This window comes from Chiloscyllium plagiosum, unplaced genomic scaffold (genome assembly GCF_037043375.1).
Source record: "Chiloscyllium plagiosum isolate Xiang-an unplaced genomic scaffold, Cpla_swu_hap1 HiC_scaffold_4, whole genome shotgun sequence".
NCBI classification, from domain to species: domain Eukaryota; kingdom Metazoa; phylum Chordata; class Chondrichthyes; order Orectolobiformes; family Hemiscylliidae; genus Chiloscyllium; species Chiloscyllium plagiosum.
This window is the reverse complement of record NW_028270142.1, coordinates 84,396,151-84,420,809: the sequence shown is the minus strand read 5'-3', so window position 1 is coordinate 84,420,809 and position 24,659 is coordinate 84,396,151. Positions and strand designations below refer to the sequence as shown.

The 24,659-nt window shown below is 39.1% G+C and overlaps 1 protein-coding gene across 6 annotated transcripts in view; it reads left to right on the top strand.

Annotated features, from left to right (window-relative positions):
- Positions 1-5,919: 5,919 nt before the first annotated feature.
- The window catches only part of spidr (scaffold protein involved in DNA repair), a 284,198-nt gene continuing 265,458 nt past the window's right edge, over positions 5,920-24,659 (top strand). For 2 of the 6 annotated variants that reach the window (XM_043688288.2, XM_043688287.2), the window contains exons 1-4: positions 5,922-6,025; positions 14,833-15,000; positions 19,446-19,515; positions 24,051-24,257. In XM_043688288.2, coding sequence (XP_043544223.2) covers positions 6,008-6,025; positions 14,833-15,000; positions 19,446-19,515; positions 24,051-24,257 — 463 coding nt within the window. In that variant the 5' untranslated portion in view covers positions 5,922-6,007. Of the gene's footprint in view, positions 6,026-6,056; positions 6,616-14,832; positions 15,001-19,445; positions 19,516-24,050; positions 24,258-24,659 lie in introns of those variants that run through there. The other 4 variants (XR_015756994.1, XM_043688286.2, XM_043688285.2 and 1 more) reach the window with 4 other exon arrangements.

Below are 24,659 nucleotides of genomic sequence, written 5' to 3'. Positions count from 1 at the left end.
TCCAGCCAGTTCCCTTTATATTGCTAACTTCACTCTTTCAAATGTATATGCAAAATCCTTGGGCTGATTTAAAACAAACTGATGCACAACAAATGAAAGACCGGTATTTAGTCAAGAATGGTCACTGAAGTGAGCTTTGCTTTGACTCAGTGGTGCGATTAACATCTCACCTTTGAGTTTCCAAAACAATCAAACAATGGATCTTGTAACAAATATAATCCGCCAATGGAAGGAATTCTTGTTGAAAGGATCCAGGTAGGGCTCAGAATGGCAGAACCTTATGTCTGATTCCTGGGACTTCAATCACAAATTTAAAAGGAAATCTGGGAAGGCTGTCCCCGACTTGTGCACCCTCATCTCAGATTCTTAGCTGGAGGTTCTCCTGTGGGATCTGAAATGTGGAAGTGTTTGTAAAGGACCAGAGGAAGAGAAAAGGTTCTTCAATGATGCAGGTGCGAATGATTATAGTCCAGGAGATAGAAAGTATGTATCCAATTCAAACCTGCTCACTGTTTTGAGAGTAGGACAGATGAACAGCATATGTTTGGATACACGAAATCTCACATGGTGCCTTTCCCAGCATTTTTCTACAACATATGGGCATAGTGGCTCAGTGGTTAGCACTGCTGCTTTCAGCACCAGGAACCCAAGTTCGATTCCATTGTTGGGCAACTCTGAGCAGTTTGCACATTCTCTCCATGTCTGCATGTTCAAGCTGCTCTGGTTTCCTCCCACAGTCCAAGGATGTGCAGGTTAGATGAATTGGTCATGGGAAATGCAGGGTTACAGAGACAGGGTGGAAGGGGTGGGACTGGGTTAGCTGCCTTTAGGAGGGTGAGTGTGAACTCCACAGGGTGTGGACTGAATGGCCTGCCTCCAAACTGCAGGATTCTATGATTTTATATAATACAACACAACTTGTACTTACAGTCTCCAAGCGGCTCCCTACATTCTTATCTGCACATCGTCATCTCTCATTCATGCCTTTCAGTCACTCTCTGAAAATGTCATCCATCCCTCTCCACACAATTCTTTTCTCATACAATTCTGCTATTTTGCTTTGCAGGAAGAAGATAATGCATACTTTTGAGGAGGGGCAGAAACTGGAAGATGGTACCTCCAGTAACAGATACTTTGAACACTGACAGGTCAAGCCCACGTGGGAAGGATGTCTTGATTTAGAAGGGTGCACTCATGTCAAGGGAGATGATCCTCTACTTGCTGATCCTATGTTAGGAAGTTTTTTGCCTCTTTCCAGCTAGATATCTGAGTTAAACACTTCTGCCCTTTCCAGCATGTTCCTGAGGAGAAGACAACTAGTATTGCTGTTGGTTTGGTGATGGTGTTCTTGTTCATCATTCGAGATGCAAGGTAGAGCTGAAGTTTGCTGTTGTATTTCTCCAGTGAAGACTGGCAGCAGAAAAGTAGAGATCAAGCTTATTAAAACTATGAAGGGCGAGTTGACTTCCAAGAAGTTAGAAATTACTTGTCAAGGGGCAGAAAACCATCCTGAGAAGAAATGTTGTGAACAGCCACTTACCTGGGCATGTCTGTAGCTATGGCTTCCTCATCAGTAGTTTTATTATAGTAGCATTCCTACTGTACTCTTGTTTTTTGATCCTGCAAGAGTATAAATTGGGGACATTTAAGTGACTGCTGGACATGCACGTGGATAGCAGTGAGTTGAGGGGTGCGTAGGTTAAATTACTATATTTTACATTGGGATCAAATCTCGGCACAACATCATGGGCCAAAGGGCCTGTACTGTGCTGTACTTTTCTATGTTCTATAAATACTTAAGAAAATTTATGCATTGACTGTTAAAGTCAAGATGCGTAGTTACAGTCATAGTTATTATGACAGCATAGGATTTAGGAGCAGCAATAGGTCACTTAGCTCTTTCGGCATGCTCCATCAGTCAATAGGATTATGGCTAATCTAATTGTGTTATGAACTCCACTTTCCTTTCTGGTTCCCCCTCTGAAGTAACATCTGATGCCTTTGTCAACTCAGTCTTGAACATATCCAGTGACCCAGTCTCTACAGCTTCCTGTGGAAGATAATTCTGACAACCTGCTGAAAAGGAATTATTCTCCTCAGCTCTATCTTGAAAGGAAGACCACTTATTCTTAATATTGTCTTCTAGTTTTAGGCTCCCACATATGATGAAACACACTCCTGATATCAACACTCTCACATCCCCTCAAGATCTTGTATGTTTCAGTTAGATATCTTTTCACTGTTCTACACTGCAATGGTAATAGGTCCATCTGTTCAATATCTCTTAATGACAAATATGATGGAGTAGCTAATTAGACCCTGTTAGCATTCCCCATTATTTAACATGAGCATGTCTAATCTTCTACCTCAACTCTACATCCTGCAGTATCCCTAATTTCTTTACTTGCCAAAAATCTATCAATCTCAATCTTGCATATACTCATCTAAACATTTGCAGCTTGGTAATGCAAAGAATTTCTAAAGATTTACAGTTCTTTTAAGAAATTTCTCCACATCTCAGAACTAAGCAACTGACCTTTTATTCTGAGACTGAAAGTCCTTTAAAACTGCCCATTTTAAAACCAAAAGTGAACCTTCACAAATTCATGACATGACACATTACATTTTGGGGCTTTAAGTCTCCATCCATACCTAAATGCATGTCATCTTAACAGTTAAAAATTTTTTCCCTTATACCTTCAACAGGTTTTTGATTCCAGGAACAGAGAGTCAAGACAAGTGGGTGATTTTTAGCTTGCAAAACTGGCACTATACAAAACAAGTAAGGGGGTTCCAACTATTTACAATCAATATTAAATTGTACAGAGTTTATGTTGCAGCAACAATAATCATAGGTATGAAAGTAAGTTCTGAGGAGGACATGAAAAGTGGAAATTAATCTAAGTGATGGAGTGTCACCCATCTGATGGTTTGTGTGGAGGAGTTGCTGTCAGGATTTGGTGGGGTTGATCAGAGGAGAAAATAGCAGGGAGGTAGTTTTTCCTAACCCCCTATCCTTAGGGTTTGCCATTAATTGAATACCTATGGTGGTGAAAATTGGCTACTAGAGTTTTTTTGAGGAATATGTGAGATTGTCCACTTTGGCAGAAAGGGTAGAAAATTATTGTTTCATATTCTTTGTTGCAGAATATTATTAAAATAGAGTCTGGTAACCTGTACATGAAGCACAAAAGTTTAAGAATATTGACATTTATTGCAAGGAGAATGGAGAATAAAAAGTAAAGACATCTTACTACAACTGTATAAGTGAATATTTTGCTATTAAACTATATATTTGATTTTTAATTCACTTGTAGGATGTGAGTATTTGTGGCTGGGCCAGTATTTATTGTCCACCCCGAGTTGCCCTGTCAAAGGTGATGATGAGCTGCCTTCTTGAACCGTTGCAATCCATGCCTGGAAACGTAACTGACTTGGTGCCATTGACTGTGCATGTATTGCACTGAGGCGCAGCCAGTTCTTCAACAATGTCTTCTGTCGGCCAGAAGATACAGAAGCTTGAACACATGCATCAATAGGTTCTGGAACAGCTTCCTCCCTGCAGTTATTAGACTGGTGAATGGACTGTCTCAATAATATTCATCTTTCTAATGTTGATCATGCTTTGCACACTTACTGTGCAGTGTAACCTGTATGCTTCACTCTGTCTAAGCATCCTATCATCTGTATGTCCTTGTTTGCTATGATCTGCCTATACTGCTCGCAAAAAAAACCTTTTCACTGTACGTAGGTACATGTGACTACAATAAATCAAATCAAAGCAGGAGGATTGAACTCATGTGAGCAATAACTACCAACCACATAAAACAGAAATAAGATACTATAAGTTGGCAAGCAAAGAAACAAATGGCATTCCCTTCAAAATGACACTTGTTTTCGACTGCAACCAAAACATCAGCAATATCCATTGTGGTTAGACACACATACTGCTACAGAGGGAATTTCATGATTTGGATCCTTAATTTCACCTTAAAAACATTGTGTTGCAGGTTAATTTCAAAAATAGAATCTGAAAACCAGAGTTTGGGGAACAATGCCAGTCTAATATAAGGGACATGATTAAAAGGGAAAATGCTACATTGAACAATCTGTCACTGTCTTGAGCTGAAGAGGTGTAAAGCAATCATAAATTCTCCCTTTGTGACCATTAGTTCACTGCATTCTACTGCATAGACTTATTTATAATTTCTTAGGCAACAATGCCTGTTACATAGTATTAAAGTAGTTAACCAGTCGTAAATTTGTAGAATTTTTAAAAAATTCATTCACAAGTCATGGATTTCACTGGCAAACCTAACATTGATTGTTCATTCCTAATTTCCCAGAAAGCAGTTAAGATTGAACCACACAAGGACACAGGAAATTAAGAAAGGACAGGGAAGGAGATGTATTATAATTTACAAGTTTTGGTAAATTCAGAGATATTAATATCAGTTTGGCTTGAGTTACAATTTAACAGAGGTATGGACTGTCTCAATAATATTCATCAGTAATAGTTCCTTCAGAGAGATTAGCCCAGTAGTTTTTCCTCCATGCAGGAAAACTGCATTAGGGGCTGGATCAGACGAGACCCCTGCTTACTCCAGTCAAGTAGCTAACTGATTTAGGATCCAAGAATTGTACATTTAAGCAATTCAATCAATCCTGATTTCAGTGATGTGATAAGGGAGCCAATTGCCCCATCTTCTTGGGCTAATTGGAAGGTTGTTAAACTGAACATAGTTTTACTCCCTCATTAGCTTCCATTGCGAAGAAATAACAAAAAAAATTAGCATGCATTTTAGCATAACAGTTAATAATAAATGTTTTCTGGAGGAAAATATAAGCACTACCATGGTTAGGTGGTAGTGTGGGGGAAAAAAAAAGAAAAATAATAATAAATGTTTTCCTTTGTCCAGAGCTGGCTAGAAGCAGAGCAGCTTGTCTCTTAAGTCCTTTGTTTTAGCTGGAATGTTTATACAATGCGGGGATTCAGCAGCTTTTGGAAGTATGATCGTGTGATCAGCCAAAACCATTTTATAGTCCAGCAAGATGTCCATTTTTTTTAAAGCAGCAGATTTTAAACTCGAGAATTTAGAAGAGTATTCTTTGGAATTTCTCTTCATGCCTTCTGGCCATGATTTAGCTAACAACAAACAGACTAACTCTTCCCAGAAACAGCAATTTATATATCAGTGAGTGGAGCTATTCCGAAGATTCCAAGTTAACTCTTTAAAAACAACAAAAATAAGGTACCTCCCATTTCAAGACAGAGTTGAGGAACAATTGTTTTGCTCAATGGGTTGTTAATCTTTAGAATTCCATACCTCAAGGATGGGACTTGGAATATATTTAACGATGAGATAAGTATTTAATCTCTTAGGTAGTGAAAATCGACGGGTGAGAAGCAGGAAAGTGGTGCGAAGGCCACCATTAGACCTGTGCTGCAAGCTGTGTCTGTTGGTAACCATTTAACAGGAGTGTTCAGATATGATCTTTATGACTTTGTTTTTGAAACAGGTTTGGAATATTTATGTGGCAAAATTCTTGGTCATGCACATGGAGTTCAGATATTTGTTCTCCAATCTCCAACTACCTGAGTTTGGAAAGGCCGTTCTCTCCACAGCCAATGGAAGGATTTTTTTTTTAAATGTTGCTATCACTCCTGCTTTGTAATGGTTAGAAATATGTCAGAATTTGTCCCATCTAGTGTTCTGTAAATTTGGATAATTCTGTGGATATTAAGCACAGTACTGCAACTGTAGGTTGTAAATTAAAAAAAAAATAACAACTGTACATGCTGGAAGAACACAGCAAGCCAGGCCAAAACAAAACGTTAATGCTGCCTAACTTCCTACTTCCTTCTAGCTTCCTGGTTGTCTGCAATAGATTGTCGGGCAGCTCTACGCAGCCGCAGTTTTGACTCCGCCCACACTGCCAGAGCAGTTCGGCGGTTGGTGCTGCCGGATAAAGCCTGTGTGTGGGCCTGAGCAGATTAAGCGATAGGATGTCCAACACCAGGAAGGTATGAGGGTGTTTATTTTTAATGTGCTAATTGCACGGTGTTTACAGGAACAGGTGTTAGGCAGATGGAAAATGATAAGCTGTTAATGGAAGCAGCCGAGAGCCTGTCTTCTGTACCCGGGGCAACGCTGTCGTTCTCCATGCTGACTGTAACTGGCCGGAGAGCGGGTTAACTCAGTTACTAACACTGTTCCTACCTCGAGCAAAGCACAGACAAATAGAAAATGCTGGGAACACTCTGCTGGTCAGTTCGTATCTCTGGAAGAACAGTTTCCCAACTTTGTGTCAAATTTAGTTTTGTCAACAGGAGATGACGGAAATTTCTAAAAGAGCAAAACCAAGAGAATGATAGGAACATGTTCACACAAGGGAATATTGACCAGTGATTTAATAGTCAAAACACGGTGGTCAAGGTGATGGAACTGATGCAAAACTGAAACGGACGTGGTTAAAAACTGGAAATGTGTATCAAGAAAAATCAGGCCAACACCAAGAGTGCAGATTGCCTCATCAACGCAAAAGCCAGGGTTATTACCGGATGTCTTAATCCATTTCCAGTACGTCTAAAATGCAGGCGCCCCATTCTGCAAGGTGGTATCTTCAGCTAAAATAGTGTACACTACGTTTAAACTTAGCTCCATTAGTGATGATGCTATTAAGCCACTGGTGGTGATGTGCATTATTGTCAGTGCTTCAATATTGAGAAGTATTAATTCATCAACTGAAAAATAGTGGTAGAATGTAAACAGCAGATAGTTTCCTTGCATGCTTCACCTGATACTTTGAAACTTAATGGATTTTGAAATCATTGTTGAGAAATCCCAGTGATGCTTCTTCATGACTGTATGATGTTGGTTTCTATCTCTGTTGGATGTATTCTGTACCTGGGACAGTGCTGGAGATGTCTGTGACATTGCTCATCATTCATAGAGTCATAGAGTTGTAGAGATATACAGCATGGAAACAGACCCTTCGGTCCAACCCATCCATGCTGACCAGATATCCCAACCCAATCTAGTCCCACCTGCCAGCACCAGGTCCATATCCCTCCAAACCCTTCCTATTTATATACCCATCCAAATGCCTTTTAAATATTGCAATTGTACCAGCCTCCATGTACCACCCTTTGTATGAAAAAGTTGCCCCATAGGCCTCTCTTGTATCTTTCACCTCTCACCCTAAACCTGTGCCCTCTAGTTCTGGATTCCGTGACCCCAGGGAAAAGACTTTGTCTATTTATCCTATCCATGCCCCTCATAATTTTGTAAACCTCTACAAGCTCACCCCTCATCCTCTGACGGTCCAGGGAAAACAGCCCAGCCTGTTCAGCCTCTCCCCATAGCTCAAATCCTCCAACCCTGGCAAGATCCTTGTAAATTTTTTCAGAATCAAGTTTCACAACATCTTTCCGATAGGAAGGAGACCAGAATTACACGCAATGTTCCAACAGTGGCCTAACCAATGTCCTGTACAGCCGCAACATGACCTCCCAACTTCATTCAGTAGAATTAGACCTGTTATGAAATTATGGGCTTTGCAGGAACTACTGATTTTTGTTGCCATTTAAGTCTAATGGCTAGGTCAGTTCAGTTTAATCTTTTTATTTGTAGTGGATTGGTATATTTGGGTGACCTGATTGATCATTCTAGAGTACAGTTATGAATTAACCACATTGTTGTTGGTCTGGAGTTAATTGTCAGGCAAATTGTATTAGGGTGGCAGTTATCCTGTGAAATCAAGGAGGACTGGACCTGTTGATGATCTCATAGCTTTGTTGTGAAAGTGCCAATGTTGGACTTGGATAGACAAAGTTTAAAAAAAATCTCTCAACACCAGGATATAATCCAACAGGTATATTTGGAAGTACAAGCTTTCAGAGTGCTGCTTCTTCGTCAGGCAGCTAGAGGAGCAGAATCATAGGACACAGAATTTATAGCAAAAGGTCATAGTGTCATACAACTGATGTAATATATTGAACAAACCTAGATTGCTGTTAAGTCTTTCATCTTTTAAATTAGGTTGCAGGTTTCGATTCATTAATTTGTAAATCCCAGTATCTCGTTCAAGTCACATTCCTGAGGTAACTTATGGTTTCTATTAAAAAAAGACATCTCCGCTCAGACAATGGATTAAAGGTGTGAGGTTAGACTCTATGTATTCCAATCTTGAGTCAGTTTGGTTTTGTTTTCAAAGTAGGAATTTATAAAATGTCCCTGGATTGACTGTCTACAGATTGTGTGCTTTTTGAACAAAATAGAATGTATCCACAAATACAATTCTGCAATTGCAAATTGACCTAGTAGACTTATGTGTGTGTGCGCATGTGAGAGTGTAATGGAGTGTGTGTGTGCGCACCTGAGAGAGAGCATGTGAGTGAGAGTGTGTGTTTGAGAGAGAGAATGTATTAGGGTCACCTGCAGTGTGACATGAACGCAAGGTCCCGGTTGAGGCCATCCTCATGGGTACTGAACTTGGCTATCAGCCTCTGCCCAGCCACTCTGTTTTTTACGTATCCCAAAGTCCGCCTTGGAGGGCGGTCACCCAAAGACCTGAGACCGAATGTCCTTGACTGCTGCAGTGTTCTCCAACTGGGAGAGAATATCCCGGTCTGGCGATTTGTCATGCGGTGTCCATTCATCCGTCATCATAGCGTCTGTTTCGTCTCACCAATATACCGTGCCTCGGGGTATCCTTGCCTGCATATGAGATAGATAACATTGGCCGAGTCGCATGAGTACCTGCTGCATACACAATAGGTGGTGTCCCCAAGTTTAATGGTAGTGCCCATGTCGACACTCATGCCTTGCAATGGTTGCCATGGCAGGGTTGTATGGTGTTGTGGTCGATGTTGTCCTGAAGGACTTGGGGATATGCAACAATGCGGAGAGACTGAGCGGAGGCTGATAGCCAAGCCATGAGGATGGCCTCAACTGGGACCTTTGATTCATGTTGCACTATAGGTGACCCCAATACACTGTACACTCTCTCAGGCGCACACGCACACACACTCCTTCTCTTCCCCCCCCACACACACACACACACGTGCACACCCTCTCACAGGCATATACTCCATGATACACACACACTTCCTCTCTCACACATATACACTCTGTCTCTCTCCCTTACATGCACGCGTGCGCGCACACACACACATGCACACAAGTCTGTGGGACGAACTTGCATGTATTGTATTTGTAGATACATTCTATTTTGTTCAAAAAGCCTATAATTTTTTGTGTAGGCAGTCAATCTATGTGACATTTTATAAATTCCTTCTTTCAAAATAGAACCTAAATGACTCCAGATTGGAATACGAACAGGCTGTAACCTCACACCTTTTATGCATTGTCTGAGCTGAGACTTTTTTTACATATAAAACCTTAAGTTATCTCAGGAATGCAACATGAAAGAAGTTCTGTGATTTACATATTAATGAATCGAAACCTGCATTCCATTCTAAAAGATGAAAAACTTAATAGAAATCTAGGTTTGTTCAATAAATCACATCAGTTGTATGACACTATGATCTTTTGCTATAAATTTTGTTCTATGATCTTGCTTCACTAGCTTCCTGATGAAGGAGCAGCACTCCGAAAGCTTGTACTTCCAAATAAACCGGTTGGACTATAACCTGATGTTGTGATTTTTTAAAATAGCTTTGTATCACTTGCTTTTGTTCTAATTTAAAAGAAATTAACTTAACAATTTAAATTCACAAATTTCAGTTGTGACATTTGAATATATAACCCATTTTGTTATTCCAGGTCTCCAGGTTGACTTCCAAAGATTCCCTAATGCCAATGCATTGAATTGACTATTGCCATCCTTGTTTGCCCTGCTGTATTTGTATAACATATGGTTATGTCCCAATTTGAAACTTTTGTGGTTCTTACTCTGATCTCCTTACACAGTTTCTCCTATCCTGGCTGTACAATTAATGATCATTTATAAAAAATCTGTAAAGGAAACATATTCTCAGTTTTGGTGTCCATTACTGTTACTGTGATTTGTTGTAAAACTTCATCTGATTTACTGTCCTGTAGGGGAGAAAATCTGCTATAATTGCCTATTCTGGTTTACACATGAGCCGAGACCTACAGCATCCTGTTTGGTTCTTAGCTGCCTTCAGGTTTGCTGGGCCATACTATTTGAGGGCAACAAATTCTGTCCTTGCCAGTGATGCCCACATCCCACGTAAAATAAAAAAAAGTTGATCTAATTAGCATTACAAAGACATGACTGCAAGGTTATCAGTATGTCACAATCAAGCTTAACTTGGAATTCAGTGGTACAATCCCATTCTCATTGGAACATTTGCTAAGAAGTTATGAATTCACCCTGCTCCCTTCCTCTCAATATACGATAGTATTATCTTTAGGTGGTTCCACAATATATTGCTCCAAAAATATTGATAGGAAATCATTCTACCAACTTATTTTTGAAATCAGTCCTGCTAATTTGAATGACCCACTCTATTTGAAGATCAAGTTACAATACCTTCAAAATTAATTTTGGGAAATAAATGTTCCTAGGTACTTACATTTTAGAAAAACAGACAAAGGAGAAAAGTAGCTCTTAATAAAGAACAATGTAAAAAAAGATGTCATTTATGGAAAAAGATCTGGTCTCAAGAAATTATGAACTAGAATCAGTATGTCTGGGAATTATGAACAGTAAGAGTCGGCAGACAAAGGTGGGAGTAGTTCATGGACCTTATACCTTTGGGCGGAGCAATAAAAAATAAATTATTGGAATTAGTAACAAATGCAATATAGTATTTTTGGAAGTCTGATTTGAAGTGTGTGGTCAGACAAGTTGATGATGGACTCCTCTGCGGTGGTACTGGTTTCAATCGTGGTACTGAAGGAGGCTTGGTTACTGCTGGTGATGATGTCAAGTTTCTCGTGGCAGACACACAAAGATTCATCAGGCGACTGAGGCTCCGGGAATTCTTCCACAAACTCCAAGCTGTCAGTAGCAAGCCCAATGAGACAACCAACGAGCCAGAACCTGTCGATAGAAAGATCTGCAGTGCAGCAACCAAAGAAGAAAGAGTCGCATTGGACCTCTCCGGAGGGCAGCTGCCCTAGGCTCAAAAGGTATGCCTGAGTCATCAGGAGATACGTCAATACCACATTCATCAGCTGTGCTCACAACATAGCCCAAAACATCACCCAAGCACAACGTGTTGGCATCCATGCTCTCAAAACCAACTGCAAAATTGTCGTTAACCCAGCAGACAAAGGAGGAGCCATTGTCATACAGAATAGAACAGACTGCTGCAAAGAAGCGCATTGTTCAGCTGTCAGACAGGAACACTACAGATCACTACCTGTAGATCAGATGAAAGGACACACACGTCAACTCAACAGTCTGATCAAGACCTTTGATCCAGACCTTTAGAGTATCCTATGCACTCTCATCCTGTGAATCTCTTGTATTGGAGCCTTCTACTAACTTCTGAAGATACATAAAGCCAATGCTCCTGGATGTCCCATCATGCCAAACAATGGGACCTTGTATAAGAAACTCTCTGGTGATATCAAAAACATCTTGAATTGCATTGTAAAAGGAAACCCCAGATCCTGTCCCGACACTGCAGACTTCTTGCAGAAACTCAGCACCCATGGACCAGTCAAACCAGGAACATTCCTCATCACAATTGACATTTTGGCACTCTACACCAGCACCCCCCATGACAACAGACTCCGTACTCAACACCAACAACTGGCAATTTCCAGATGCCATCCTACAAGTCATCTGCTTCATCCTTGACCACAACATCTTTACCTTCAACAACCAGCTCTTAATCCAGACACACAAAGCAGCCATGGTGACCAAATTTGCACCTTAATTAGCTAACATTTTCATGCACAAGTTTGAGCAAGACCTCTTCACTGCACAGGACCTCCAACCAGTGCTCTACACTAGATGCATTGATGACATTTTCTTCCTTTGGACTCATGGTAAGGAATTGCTGAAATGACGGCATGACGATATCAACAAGTTTCATCCTACCATCAGACTTACCACGGGCTACTCTTCAGAATCGGTCTCATTCTTAGACATTCAAGGACTGACACCTTGTTCATCACTCTACCGCAAGCCCATGGAGAAACCTCATGAAGCTTCACTTCTCTAGCTTCCTCCCTAAGCATGTTAAAGAAGCCAAATGGGATACGGTGCTCAAATCATTGATGGCCAGTTCTGACATGCCACAGCAAAAAACTGGAACGACCTCCTCAGAAGATAGACATGGAGCACGATGAGAGAGTACCCTTTATCTCCCCCCAAGGGGAGAAACTATGCCATGTACTTAACAGCCTTCAACATGTCATGAGATGCTCATCATCACAAAGATCATCCCTGAGCCTTCACTTCTTGCCGTTAAACATCTGCTCAACTTCAAACAGGCCATTGGTTACAGCAAACTACCCAGCTGTCAAGGGAACAGCGACTGCAACACTACACTGCTCTGCCATGACAACCGCTGCAAGACATGCCAGATCATCGACATGGATACTACCATCATGTGTGGGAACAGCACCCACCATATACAGTAGTACTCATGACTCCACCAATGTTGTCTACCTCATACATGGCAGCAAATGATGCCTGAGGCATGGTATATTGTCATCATGTCTGCATGGTCTTGCCAATGGATGAATGCAGGACAATTGTCAGGCAGGAATGTTCCTTCCCAGTTAGGGAACACTTCAGCAGTCAAGGACATTCAATCTATGGACTTTGGAGGATGCTGACCGAAACTGGCTTTAGAGATACATAACAACGCAGTATCATCGAGCAGAAACTGATAGCCAAGTTCTGTACCCCTGACGATGGCCTCTGCCGTGATCTTGGGTTAATGTTGTGCTAAATGTAAACACACCATATTGATATGTGGTTGCAAAATCTTCCTTACTGTTCTGTTTTGACATCATCATCTTGATAACTTCATCCCTATACTTTAATTAGTTTGTACAGTTTTGGATTACTTGTTACTTTAGTTAGACTCTCATCATGAGACTCTTATACTTATCATGTTATTCCAGCTGTTTGGTTTGTCGCTAGCACCATCTTATTTTTGATTTTTTTTTGTAATTATCTCCCTGCCTTTATTGATCAGATTGTAGGTTATCCCTTCACTTGCTGTTCAACTGTTCATGCTTTACCTACACCGTTTGACACTTTTGATCACTTGCAAAAACTTGTTATTCAATCTGTTAACATTTAAACTCACACTATTTGTACTATCTTTTGACACTTAATTATCTCTCTCTGTATAAATTCTGTGCCTCTGTACTTCCCTCTACTTCACCTGACGAAGGAGCAGCGTTCTAAAAACTTGTGATTTCAAATAAACGTGTTGGACTATAACCTGATGTTGCGCGACTTCTGACAATTGCAGCAAGTCCTTGATAACGTTCAAGCATGACGAGTAACATTGTAGGGATTCTATTCCATTCTATGTAATTATAGTGTGGGAACAGGCCCTCTGAACAGTAACCCACCTAGGCCCATTCCCCTACACTTACCCCTGACTGATGCACCTAACATACATATCCCTGAGAACTGTGGACAATTCACCTAACCTGCGCATCTTTGGACTGTGGGAGGAAACTGGAGCACCTGGAGGAAACCCACCCAGACACGAGAAGAATGTGCAAACTCCACACAGACAAGCACTCAAGGCTGGAATCGGACGTGTATCCTTAACGCTATGAGGCAGCAGTGCTAAATGAGCCACCATGCCTTCCTATATTCCAGACAATGAGCCTCTCCATCATGAGGGAATTAAATCAACACCCCTAGACATTTAATGGCATTACCTGAATCTCCTAATATCAACTTGGGGGTTATCATTGACCAGAAACTGAACCAGTCATATAAATATTGTGGCTACAATTGGGATTTCTGTGGCAAATAACTCCATCCTGACTCCTCAATGTATCTGTGTGTGTAAGTCAGGATTGTGATGGAATACACTCAATTTTCCTTGATTAATGTTGCTCCAACAACACTCCAGAAGCTCAACACCATCCAAGACATAACAACCTGTTTGATTGATAGCCCATCGAACACAATTCACTTTCTTCACACTGATACACAATGACACAAGTGTGTACCATTTACAAGATGCACTGCAACCACTCTCTAAGGCTTCTTAGATAGGGCCTTCCAAACCCATGGCCGCTTCCAATTTGAAGGACAAGGGCAGCAGATATGTGGATTGCCAACATCTGATAGGTCCCTTTGAAATCACTCATGATCCTGAATCAGAAATATATGACTCTTTTTCTAGTGTCGCTGGGTCAAACCCTGGAAGTTTTTCCCATTGAGGATCTATCTACACCAAATGGACTACAGTGGTTCTAGAAGCTGTTCTGAAGGAGAACTAGGAATGGGCAACATATGTTGGGCCAGATAGAAACACCTATAATCCATGAAGGAAAATTTCAGTTAGTGTTGTGGATAGCAAAGTGTACTTTCACCTTTAAAATCTAAATTTAGCTCTAACCAATCCAATGAAATAAACTTTGTATAAACACCACTTGGTTCTCAGAATTCATAGCATACTATATAGCATTCTACTTGACAAATGCAAGGTTTAAGTTGTGAACAGTAGAGCACTTCTAATTTCTATCCAGTTTCTAACCTATGACAAGGATGGAAGAAAGAAAATTGGTGAATTCCTTTTTAAGATTCATGTTCTGATTCTATTGTGACATTTTTTGGCAAAAGTAAGTCAAATTGATGTGCGTAGCATTTCTTTATATTGTTAATCTGATGTATTTGCCTGATTTTCAGCGGAAAAGGACGACTGGAATGGTGGAGCGATTCTTATTTTTGAGTGGTGATCAGGATGTGGAGGCAACCTGCAAGAGAGCAAGTACTCTTGCTAAGAAATTTACACCTTCAGTTGCAAAATCATGGAATCAGTGTGGCAAAGGTTTTCAAGCAGTTTCATCAATGGAAGTAAGATAATATAGCAATCTTACAGTCCATCATAAGTTGCTTATTGAGAGCTCAATTATGCACACTTTTAGCATAAGTACCATGTGAGGTGAAAGAACATATCAGAGAGTATAATTTGAGGGAACTCTGATGGCTTTGGGAGAAGTAGTAACAGAACTTCATGAAGAGTTGACTTTGGGATGGGAAAGAGCAATAAGAGGCTGCTAGTGGGGCTTTTAGACCCTTAGCTTATTTTACTTTCTTCCGTATTGGCAACTTCTGACACCCTAGAAATAACTAGATTATTTTTTAACTGCATAGAATTATTAAATAAGTCAAATCTCACATTGAGGTATGGTTTGGAGATGCCAGTGTTGGACTGAGGTGTACAAAGTTAAAAGTCACACAACACCAGGTTATAGTCTAACAGATTTAACTGGAAATACTAGCTTTCAGAGCGCTGCTCCTTCATCCACCTGATGAAGCTTTCACAAATGCCCTATATACTTGAAAATAATAATCTTTCTTTTATATTCAGTTGATCTCATAATAATATACTATTAGTCTTCCTGATTATGTGGTGCATTTGCTTCACAGTTTTTTGTGACTTGTGCACAAGAGCACCTTGATTCCTCTGTACCTTGGCTTTTGAAATTGTTTTCTATTTAAGTCATACTCTGTTTTTTTATTCTTCTTGCCAAAGTAGACAATTTTGTATCTTCCCACATTATATTCTGTCTCCAGATTTTTGCCCATTCACATGACCTATCTACATTGGTCTGCATTCATGTTGCATTATCTTCACAACATAATTTCATACATATTTTTGTCTTTTGAAAATTTACCCACCATGACATCAACTCCTCATCTAAGTTGTTGATATAAATTGTAGAAAGTTGAAGGTCCAATGCAGATGTCTGCATGACCCCACTTATCATGTCCTGCCAATTTGATACAGACCCATTTTTGCAGTCTGTTTGATTCTGTCAGCTAGCTAGTCTTCAACCCCTGCAGGTACGTTACCTGCTATAAGAGCTACTTTGTGCAATAACCTTTTATGTGAAACCCTGTCAAATGCCTTCTGGAAATCCAAGTACAGTATAGCTCCCCTTTTTCTGCTTCTGAGAAACTGTTCCTGCTATTTGCATTTCCAACCACATCTTTCCTCTCTTTGGCTTCTAAGAGGATGATTGTTATTGCCATTCTTCCATTTGCTGTTTTTCTTTCCCACACACTTTTCAAGCTAGTGATACAACACTTGTCTTTTCTTGCACAACTGACCAAGGCCCCAGATGCTTCTTTCATGTGAGACAGTGAATTATTTGAACTTCCTCCAATCTTTTGTACGAGGGTGATGAAAATCAGTTATGTAGCCACTTTGTTGAATATCTCCATTCTGACCGCAAATGTGACCCAAAACTCCCTTTTGTTTGCCAATTTAGGTCCCTGTCAAACTATGTTCTGACTTCCTTATTTTTACCCAATATCTTGTTCCAATGAAATACAGCATGATCTTGAAAAGACATCTTTCACTGGTTACTTTGAAATCCTCTGATCTTAATATTCACTTTATTAACTTGTCACCTCCAATCAAACTTGTTGTCTCATAGCAGGAAATGTGGGATAGGAAATCAATGTTTTGACAAACATACATACATGCATGCATGCACACTCTCTCTTGGAGTAGGGACCCTGCTTCAGGCTTCTTCAACACTCCACAATGACACAGTGATTTGTTCCAGCATAGTGGTTCACAAGCTGGGATCTCAAGAAACTTTCCAGTGATTCTGCTAGATAATCATTCTATCAGAGAGAGACAAAAATATCAGGGAGAAAAAGGAAGAGAAAATTAAACTGTCCATTTGGTATAATTTAATTGCGGCTGATGATAGTTTTGCTACATTCAATTTGGGTTCCTGCAGTGAGCAAAACCTCTTGTAAGAAGAAAAGCTGGTGGTGAACAATTTAGACTAATCTAATTCTTGCAATAATGTAAACTTCTTGCATGATTAAACATTATATTTACTGACCTATACAAAAGATTCCTGAGACTCACATTCAAGTGAGTATTCTAATTGAATTTGAGACAAGATAATTCTTCTATATTTAGAAAAGTTTTGTTAAAAGGTGGTTACCTGCTTTGAGCCATTTAAATGTCTAAGAATAGTATGACTGCTGCAATTTGACAAACATCAGTCTGTTTTGAATGTAATCTGTGAACTGTTTGGTTATATATTCCAATAATACTTAACCACATTAAAAGCAATGCACTATATCAGTGAAATTGTCCTCAAATTGCTACTCTGTAATTAATTTTAATTTTTATTTTACCAAACAACTATTATTAAGTATTGTTAAACAGCAACACAATCAGTGCCGATTTAACATTAGATGTGTAGTATGCACATCCCAAAGACTGGCATTTTGTATCAAACAGCATGTCACTTTGACTATATGTAACAAGAAGGAGAGTGATTGCAGCAGCCAGTCCATGTTTACAAAACTTAGTATTCAGCAATAGATGTGATTCTGCAATTGGATATTTCTTGATTGTGTGAAGAACTATGCTCATGTCCAATTTGGGGTTTGCACATGTGTACAGAGGTACCTCGATTATCTGGCATTTGACTATCCGAATATCTGATTATCTGGCAAGATTGCAAGCTTCCGATGCTTGGCTAAACTATGCCATCTGGCATTCGATTATCCAGAATTCGATTAACTGAACAAAATACTACCCGCCCATATCTTTCGGATAATCAAGGTTCTGCTGTAATTAAAGCAACATATGCTAATGCATGCAACACTGTACTCTTTGCAGTAGGAAGAACATGTACACATACTGTTGTGTTGAAACAGGCACAATAAGTGACAGCCATTCTCTGGTTTATCTGTTAGGATAATTCTTTCATTAGTCAGAGTTGAGCTGCCTGGCTTAAAATTTAAATAAATCTTGGCAATTAATTGTTCAGTCATCATTAACTGATGTGTTCTCCACCAGAATCAATTGCCCACCAATCAGAATCTGCTCTCATACAGTCAGAATGTTGTTTCCCTTTATGTTGGTATTCTAAAAGCATGTGATTGGTGGTGTCCCTTAAAGATCTATGTTACGGCCTCAAATAATCACATTATTTACTAACACCTTGGATAATGGCATAGAAATTTGTATGTCTGAATTTGCTGATGCAAAGTCAGATGGAAGTATAGATTACGGCATAAAATTACAAAGGGACATTGATAGACTAAGTGAATGGGTAAAATTGTAGCAGATGGAGTTCAGTGTAAGCAAGCCTGAGCATATTGCACTGAAAAAGGATAAATCAGATTACTTTCTAGATGGTACAAAGTTAAATGTCTAAACACATTGTCATAATGTGGAGGTGCCAGTGTTGGACTGGGTTGGACAAGATCAAAACTCGCATGACACCAGGTTATAGTCTGACAAGTTTGTTTGAAAAATTCAAATACATAGATCTTTAAAATGCCTCAAACAAATGCAGAAAATAATCCAGAAGGCTAATGGAATGCAGGCATTTATGACTGGAGTGCAAGGATGCAGAAATTATGCTGCAGTTATACAAAAGCCTGGTTAGACCCCACTTGGTGTACAGAGAGCAGATCTGGGCACTGTATGTTATGAAGGATGTATTGGTCTTGGAGGGCACACAATGTAGGTTTACAAGAATGATAGCTGGATTTCAGGGATTAAGTTTTATAAGGAGAAATTGTACAAATTAGGCCTGTTTTCAACATATTTTTGAACATTATAGGGTAATGTGATCGAAGTCTTTAAGACATTAACAGGGAAAGACAGGGATAAAAATAAACTATTTGCAGTTAATTGGTAATTCTAGAACTAGGGGCATAGTCTGAAAATTAGGGCCAGATTGTTCATGAGAGATATTAGGAAGCATATCTACTCACAAAAAGTGGTAGAGGTTTGGAACTCTCTTCCACAAATGTCAGTTGAAGCTCAATTGGATGTTAGTTTTAGACTTGAGATAGATAAGTTTTTGTCAAGCAAAGATATTAAGGGATATGGGCCCAAGGAATATATGGAGCGAGGCCACAGTTCAGTATGATCTCTTGGAATGGTTGAACAGGTTCGAGTATCTAAATGGCCTACTCTTGTTCCTATGTTCCTGTTTATTGTAAGTGCAAGAGGAACATTTTTGAAAAAGTTTGTCTTTTCTCAGAAATATTAAGTTTTAATAATGCTTTTAAAAAATAGCTATTTCCATGCAGAACTTTTGTATTGTGTGTTATATAATGCTATCATTAGATTGTGCATCTGCAATCGCAAGCCCAGTATAAAGGGAATAATTTGACCAAAACAATTTTAGCATTACTTTCCTAATGGCAGTAGTTGTATATGCCCAACCATTGTTTTGTTTGGTTTTATTCACATTATGTTGCTTAGTTTTCTCAGATGTTTCATTTTACTTTTTTTTTCGTTTTAACAGGGTAGCAAGTCTATGGGAGAAGAGAAAACGGTAGTCCGTAGTCTCACATCTGTACTTCATTCTGACAGAGGTAGTTTGTCTTGTATTAAGTGTTTGCTATACACCAGTTTTATCCTTTTTTTGAGGTTGATAGCTATCATTAACATACAATTACATAGGTCCCCAAGCAGCTTTATGGTTCTCACCTGTAGATGTTTCCATGAGCCCAGGCATCAATGGTAAATATGCTATTTAACAACACAAAGCAGCTCATGATGCAGAGGCCCATGCCAAATTTCTGGGGACACAAATTCAAATACTGTTCCTGCCATTGGTGAATTTTAAGTTCAATTAACAAATAAAGAATTAAAAGCTTGCCAGAGTAACTGCGATCATGAAACTACTAGATTGTTGTTAAATCCCATGCAATTCTCTATTACCATTTAGGGAAAGAAATCTGTTCTTACCCAATCTGGCCAACATATGACTGTCTATTAGATGTTCTCTGAAATGGCCCCTAGTAAGCCATTCATTTGTTCCAAACTTAACAGTAAAGTTGAAAAAAAGAAATGGGAAGATTGCTTGACATCAATTTAAGCACTGAAAACAATGGCATATTGTGCCATGTTGACCTTGCACAAGCCTCCTTTGCAAAGTTAGGAAATTGATCCCGCAAACAAAGTAATAGCCTGATATAGTCACATTTTATAACCAATGTTTTAGACTCCTCCAACATCATTTACGGCCTGCTTGCTGCCAGGAGGGAGTGGCATAGTGATATATAGTAAGGAGGATAGTTTCCTCAGAAGGCCAGTAATATACACTCAGGTGGGAGTTGACCTGGGAGCATTAACCTTTTGGATTGGTCATGATCCCAAGAAGTTTCATGACATCAGGTCAAACATGGGCAAAAAATACCCCACCTACTATACTCTCCATATATTCCTCCATGTTGAGCACAGGTTGGAAGAGACACCGGTGATAGCAAGGTCTTAGAATGTATTCTGAGCAGAGGATTTTAATGTCCATTGCTAAGATTGACTTGATATCACTATTACAAGATTGATCTGGTCAAGTTTTGAAGAAATATCTGGCAGGCTGGAATTGTGACAGGTGTTGAGGGAATCCAGAAGAGGCAAAGACCAACTTGATCTTGCCCTAACTGATATACCTTGCCATAACAGGTAAATATGACCACCATATAACTTTGCAAAGATGAAGTCCCATTTATACACTGAAGATATTGACAATAATGTTATGTTGCACTATTATAGTGCTTAATGGAACAGATTCCGAATTGATCTGTTCAAAACAGTCATTAGCAGCAGCAGATTTCCTTTCCAGAAATGATATTGGTGAATCAGGTGGATTCTTCTGACAATCGACAGAGGTTTAATGGCGACCACTAGCTTTTAATTTCATATGTATTCACTAAATTTAAATCCCACTATCTGCCATGCTTATGCATATATATATGTCACTTCAAGGCATTATTCTAAATTATAGATAATTGAGATCCCAGCGCTAATCCCTGTGGCACCCCAATAGATATTGTTTGCCAATCTGAAAATTATTCTAAATCTCCATCTTCTGTAAGTTAACCTACCCTCTAGCTAATATTATCCCTAACATCGTAGACATTTGTAACATAATCTTTATCAAATGCTTCTCTGGAAATCAAGTTCACGACTGGTTCTTGTTTATTCACCTTGTTCTTTATGTACTCAGAAAATTCTCCAGAAAGTTGTCAAACTTAAGTTGTCATTATTTTTAAGTTTGAATGTTAGTCACTTATCTAAGGGAATTTACTTTATTCTTGTAAAAGGTAATATAAGTATATAGCAAAATCTTACAATGATTGCTGTATCTGATAAAAGCTATATAATGAATGTATTAGAAAATACTTGAATTCAGCAGTTATACAGTCATAGAGTCATAGAGATGCACAATACGGAAATAGACCCTTTGGTCCAATCGTCCATGTCGACCAGATATCCCAACCCAATCTAATCCCACCTGCCAGCACCTGGTCCATGTCCCTCCAAACCCTTCCTATTCATGAACCCATCCAGATGCCTTTTAAATGTTGCAATTGGACTAGCCTCCACCACTTCCTCTGGCAGCTCATTCCATACCCGTACCACCCTCTGCGTGAAAAACTTGCCCCTTAGGTCTCTTTTATATCTTTCCCCTCTAGTTCTGGACTCCCCCACCCCAGGGAAAAGACTTTGTCTATTTATCCTATCCATGCCCCTCATGATTTTATAAACCTCTATAAGGTCACCCCACAGCCTCCGACACTCCAGTGAAAACAACCCCAGCCTATTCAATCTCTCCCTATAACTTGTAAACAGATTTGATAATAATCATCTCATTTGAGTGTCAGTGCTCAGTTTGATTTTTGCTGTCTTATGAAATAATGGATGAAAATTGGTAATTGCTCTTAAGTTACAAAATTTGATCTTTGTGCAACAGATTCTTAAATAGTGGGTGGCTTAATTCTAAACATTGTATAAGTCAGCAAAATATTCTATTAGCTTGATTATTGGGATTTTATTATCCTCACTCTCAATTTCTTGCCCTTGTTATTTTCTACTCAGACTGTCACATGTTAGCCAAAAGCACAATTTGCATATTGTCTTATTAAGCCTTTTGCTTTGCATTATCTTCGTTTCCATTCTATAGACACCAAATCTGTCACCATTCTTGGCAACTGCCTGAGACTAAACCAAATCTTTTAGAATCTTGATATCAGATTTGTTCCAGAGATCGGCTCCAACCATGCCTCCACACTACTAAGGCTCCTTACTTGCACCTATGTTATTATCACGTAGCTCTGCTATTGCTGCAGCTCAGCTGTTGCTGAAATGCTCATCCATACCTTTTGTGACTTTTAGCCTTGACTATTCTAATTCACTTCTGGCCAGTGTTTCTTGGTTGAAACATGAAGGATTCAGAAATATCTTGACGGGGTGAATTTGGAAAAGATGTTTCATCTTGTGGGAGAATCCATAAGTACTGGTGACTTTAAAAATAAAGCATCACCTATTTCAGGCAGAAATGCAGATAATATTTTTCTTTCTGGTTAAGGAATTTAGAAGTTTCTTAAAAGATGAAAACAGTGTCTTTGAATACTTTTAAGGCAGAGGTAAGTAGATTCTTGATAAATGACAAAGGTTATTGGGGCTGAGTAGGTCTGTAGATTAATCAGATCAACCATGATTTTATTGAATGGTGGAGTATGCTTGAGTGACCAAATGGCCTACTGCATCTGCTCCAAATTGTATGTTTGCGTATATCTTTGTATTCTACCCCCCTTGAGGTTAGACTTTCGATCATCCAAATCTCAGCTTGCCATATTCTAAATTGTATGATGTCCTTATCACTTTTTGCTTCCTACCTCAGTGGCTTCTGGATAAGCCATGTCTCAGTTTTAAAACTTTCCACCTCATTTTCAAATTCCCTTGATGTCCTTACTCCTCCCTAACTTGCCCCTGTCCAACTTTCTTCTGGCCACAACCTTCTGAGATATCTGTGCTGCTTTAATTCTGGCCTCATGAGGCTCCACTATTAATATCTTTCGCTACCCAAGACCCAAAATATTGAATTCCCTGACTAACTCTGTGCGACTTTCTTTCTTCCTTTTGAGATTATCTTTTTGACCTAGTTTTTAGTCATCTGCCCTAATTCCTTCTAATGGATTCAAATTGTGAGTGAAAACCTTTGTGTGAAGTACTTCCTGACACTTTCCATGTTAAAGGTACTAATTAAAATAAAAGGAAAGTTAGAAAAGTTAATCTTGTTTTAGTCATTTAAACTGTTTTTTTCTTTCATTACCCTGTATATCTTATGTTGCTTGCCTCTCTGCATGTATGTTCTGAGGTAAGCATCTTGAGCTTGCCCTTCCTGAGCTCACTAGTTCAATTCAATCTTTAGTTCTTGCTGCAATTGGTACAAGTTCATTTAGGTGAGAGTTTATTTTCTGGGGCAAGCTGTTTCAATATGGGTACCATTGTCCCAAAGCTTAAATCTTCTATTCTGCACTTTTTCAGTTTTACCACAATATATTTATCTTAAGGCTCATCTTAAGCAAATTAATCTAAGCTTGTTGTTTATCTCCAGGGTAATGGGTGCAGGCATCACTTAAACTGTGCTAGATTTGAGCACGTAATCTAGACTGCTGTCATAACATTAAATAAATTTTTGGAAGTGCTTTCTTTGGGTTGGATGTTCACTGAAATTCCCACTTAGGTATTTAAAGAAGCATGAGATCCATTGAAACCATTCACAGAGGAGGAGGATAGTTCCTTTAATTAATCACCACCATCAAAACAGATTTACCTTGTCATTTATCTTGGTTGTGCATAATACAGCTACTATGTTAGCTTACGTAGCACCATGATTACAGTTCAAAAGCAGTTTATTGGTTCAGAACAATGAGATATGAAAATAGGATCTAATAGGTGCTACATGCATGCAAGTATGTTTTTATTTGTTGAATTTAAATGTAATGTTATTTGTAACCTGAAAACTAAATATTTAAATAAACTGCTTGTATGTTTTTATTGTACAATGAGTATAACAAGATTGTGAAATCTGCTTTTTTTTTGTTTTTGTTTGGTACAGCAGATCCTGGCAGTCAGAGCTCTGAGGAAATTGCAGAAATCACATGGAGCTCCAGTGACAGTGATTTGTCAGGTGGAGAGTTACTGATGAATAATTCGAGATGTTTGAAGGAAAGAAGATCTGTCCTAAAAGGCCAAAGTACAGAGAACTCATATCATAAATACATCTGCATGATTAATTCATTAGCAGACAGCCAGTCCAGTGAAGGCAAGCAATTTTTCTGTTGGGGAGAAAATAACTCATAGTCAACTCGATGACAAATTTCTGAATAGTCAGGTATGCAGTAAGGACCCTATTTTACATAGTCCACACCTTTTGGGACAAACCTGGAAGGTTGCAATGGAAACAGTTATATAGAAAATAGTGTTGAGCAGCACTCATGTTTTCTGTAAAAGATTGAATTTTTAACCAAATTTTGATGTAGCTATAAAGCAATTCAAGTTATGAAAATATAAAAGATTCAATCATAGTTGTACAAACTAAGAGCCAAAATATGTAATGAAAAATGGATTACCTATTGGTCTCATTTCAACACGATGTGGAGGTGCCGATGTTGGACTGGGGTGGACAAAGTTAAAAATCACACAACACCAAGTTATAGTCCAGCAG